Raw genomic sequence first — 3,641 nt, forward strand, 5'->3', positions numbered from 1 at the left:
CCCACGAAATTGTACATTGTAAGCCATGGTTGAAAATAATGAAGCGCAAAACGATTTCCCGCACGCGAGAAAAGGAACGGGAAGAAAAACTTTACTACGCTAGTTGTATCATAGTGGCGGGCATGACAAAACCGGTTGCCACCTTTCCAGAAAGCCGATTGCAGAAGAAGACGATCACTCAAGCACAAAGTTTTTCGCTCTCCTGGAAACCTTCCAAAAACTAACGAACTGTAAATCGTTGAGAAATGTGCTGAAAACAAAGAGACACCATGAAGCTGAAGGAAAATGTTTACCATTGTACGAGTGCATCATCGTTATTATTTTTTTTTTTTGTGTGTGATTTAGAGCGAGCAAGTTTTTCGCACGATTTATGATGTTACTATGAAAAACAGAATTGGGGTGTCAGTCGCAAGCAGCAAACAAGGCGTCAGGAAAAAAACACTGCTTTCAATGGCTTTATCCGAAATATAATATGTATTTACTAGGTTGAAAAAAAATTCCATATATATTATAATATCTAGAATCTAATGAAAACTGTAATAAAAGAAGTTGAAGAAGTTACATGCAGAAGAATTTTTTTTTGTTGGTGTGATTATTTGTTTCGCCATAACAAGAAGTTACTTCTTTCGCAGCCGAAAACCGGTAGCGTTTAAAGTGAAATTTATGCTTCAACTGAAAATGTTGCAGCATTCCATGCAATTTTTAACGTTTGTAAGTTACATTCCGAATGTTACCCTACATGTATGTAAATGCGTCTGGTTGCATGCTGTCGCTGTGTCAGCGTGGCGTGTGCCGTTATGCAACTTATCTAAATATGGCAGCCACGCCTGCATCCGCAGCGATGCAAAAACGATGGCAGCCGGAATATCTGTGCGCTGTTCTCGTTTATAGTCAACAGGGCCAACCGAAAGTGCTTAGAACTGCACTCGAGGAAACAAACTTTGTCTGATGCATATTTGCCAGCGTTGTACGATACGATGCTCGGTACGGGAGCGGGAAAGTGCTTTTACATTGAACATGTTTCAACTATCCATGGCAGTGCTTACAACATAATCTTTTTGTAATCCTCGTTATTGTATGGCAGAAATAATCACATCAAATACAAATCTTGGTTAACTGCGAAGGGCCACTTCTGGCTGGTGAGAACGAAGCTGCAAAGTGATGAAGATGCACTTCTGCTTGTTCCTGCAAGTTCCAGATTGTGTGACAAGATGACAGCGCGGTTTATATGAGTACGGAGTTCCTGAGTTCGGTAGAGCTGATAGTCGAACCGAAATGCGGCTCTAAAGTTTTTGTTCTCAACTTGAACAGCATTCTTAGCTAGTAAAATATTGGTGCATTATAAAGCAAAAAATATAACTGAACCTAATATTTGAGGGATTTTCTTGACATGAAAAAAGTAAATCTTTGAGAATACATATTGTGGCTCTGCTTAATTGAGTCAAAACGACATGATAGAGTCTTACAAAGTAATTTAACTCGGATCAGGGCCGGATTTAGAAGCTGGGGAGGCGGGGCAAATTTGTTTGTGAGGCCCCTCTTTTCTTAAAACATTGAGAGGTAACGTTCTGGAAGGTTACGAGCAAAAAAAAGGTCGCCCTAGGACTAGGGGGGCCCCTTGTATCGGGAGGCCCGGAGCATTTGCCCTCTTTGCCCCCCTCAAATCCGGGCCTGACTCGGATTCAAACCTCTTTTTTATATCACGGGTCGGACTAAACATGATAAGCTTTGCGTCAAAAATCTCAACAAGACATATGGAGCTGTAATGATATGGTCATAACCTAATTCGTTTTCTCGAAACTGAAACATTTTATCAAGATCGCTGTTTCTGTTGCGGGACGAACCGTTGCGGGCCACTTTGACCTCGGGATTTGTTCTCCCGAGCACTGGTACGAATATCATACAGATCTGCCCAATTTTGATCATTTTCGGAGTTCAAATCGTTTTCAGAATCTAGTATGTAAAGATTATTGCTTAACACATATCGTATCGGATGTTAAAAAATATTCTTACCATTTATCTGTCCTTGTCCCTGGAAACCCTGGTTGACAGCAGGCGATTCGGTAGTCGGGATATTGTACTGTGTTGGTTTAGGTGATCCTTGTTGCGGATAGTCTGTGCGGACAGAAGATGAGCTTGGGGAGATCGGTGGTCGCAAACCTTGCTGTTGTAACGATGAAGCTGATGAAGACAATGTATCTTCCAGACGAAAGCAAGGAGCTGGCATATACAAATCGTTCCAAGCTACTACCTTTTCGTCGTAATCATTACCCTTGAGAGATCCATCCAACTTGTTTCTATGAATATTGTCACTTGTGCATTAAATACATATTTTACAAAATAGTCTATCACACTCACAAACTATCGGCAACTCGTCGAGCGAATATCTTCGTGGTTTGATTTGGGATAATGATTCTATAGCCCCTTTGGTCCGCTACATAGTACACCGATTGTTTCTTGTTGGTTGGGTCCACATAACCGTAACAACCGTAAGTTACACCATCGGGACCTTTGGCCTTGTGTTGAAATTGATTGCTTTCGGTGTTCACATGATAACCATATTCGAACTGACCTACGGGGGAAAGTTGTAATTCATCCCAATTTGGCGAAATTTTCTGAGTTACCGGTTCCCGTGCTTTGTTGATGATACATGTCAGCATTTGGTTGATTAATATTGATGTTCATGTCAGCGCTACACGGTATTAGCATCACACAGCCGATCTAAATAATTTCGGTTAAAAAAATCTATCACATTCACCCAAGATTGGCAACCACTTACAAGTATATATTGAGTGAGTTCCATGATGAATCCAGATTTCAGTACATTAATCCTCTTGCGTCAAGAAACAAATAGAAACTGATGCGACTTCACGTTACGCTGGAGATAATCCATCCGAATGGGTGAACCAGTAAAATTTGTTATATATCTGATAACGAAACCTTGTTGTTTCGTATGATTAATTCCCGCAGCAATGAAAATATATACAAAAATCACTGTTGCTAAACATTAAATGACGATCGGGAATCCCTCCGGTTTGATGATTAGTGGTGTCGTACGAGCACTTCTCACATGAGATAGTGTAGACATTTTATTCGAATTTGTTGTATATAAAACAGTAATTGCGTATATGGATCACGCCATTTGAACTCAATTTTTTGCCGTGTTCGTCTTGACTCAAGTAATGGTTGTACGCATAGCTTATTTAATCAAATTGAAACCGAGGAATCTTTCGCATCATAAGACGGACCTAGTGTAAACCTCATCCCCGTGAAGAGTAATCAGTTTTTACCCCAAAAAATGAACTTCAAACTCTTATTATTCATTAACTATGTACGCAATAACACTAACTTTATTGCATATTTAAGACCAATCTGTTCTCTAACCGTATTGAATAACGTTTGCATTAACAGAAATTGGACTTTTTTGGGATAGCGATGAAAAAAAGTCAGATAATTTAGTTTAATAAATTTCCCATGGAATATAATTATGTTAGCTTACTCGCAATAAATTCTACGCCATTGCGAGCGGTCTTCCGGCAGTCAACCGGAACATTCACCATGCTGGCCGAAAACATGCGTGTAGGCATGTTTTTGAGTTCTTTTTTCGTTTTATTTATCAATTCCTTCTCAAATCTCGCGAC

General features: G+C 39.9%; 1 protein-coding gene across 1 annotated transcript; it reads right to left on the reverse strand.

The window, feature by feature from the left end:
* Positions 1-580: 580 nt before the first annotated feature.
* On the reverse strand, positions 581-2,934 carry LOC129726042 (uncharacterized). Its single transcript, XM_055682602.1, has 5 exons — positions 2,780-2,934; positions 2,625-2,721; positions 2,359-2,572; positions 2,014-2,297; positions 581-1,953 (listed from the first exon to the last, which is right to left on the reverse strand). The coding sequence occupies exons 1-5, from the start codon at positions 2,801-2,803 to the stop codon at positions 1,814-1,816; spliced, it is 759 nt and encodes a 252-aa protein (XP_055538577.1). The 5' UTR covers positions 2,804-2,934; the 3' UTR covers positions 581-1,813.
* Between the last annotated feature and the right edge of the window lie 707 nt (positions 2,935-3,641).

This window comes from Wyeomyia smithii, chromosome 2, assembly GCF_029784165.1.
Source record: "Wyeomyia smithii strain HCP4-BCI-WySm-NY-G18 chromosome 2, ASM2978416v1, whole genome shotgun sequence".
In the NCBI taxonomy this organism is placed as follows: domain Eukaryota; kingdom Metazoa; phylum Arthropoda; class Insecta; order Diptera; family Culicidae; genus Wyeomyia; species Wyeomyia smithii.

Coding starts and splice junctions, on each gene's coding strand:
- LOC129726042 (XM_055682602.1), bottom strand. CDS start 2,803: ATGGAACTCACTCAATATATACTT. Junction 2,298..2,358: donor CGACGAGTTGCCGATAGTTT/GTGAGTGTGATA, acceptor CAATATTCATAG/AAACAAGTTGGATGGATCTC. Junction 1,954..2,013: donor GGGACAAGGACAGATAAATG/GTAAGAATATTT, acceptor TTTACATACTAG/ATTCTGAAAACGATTTGAAC.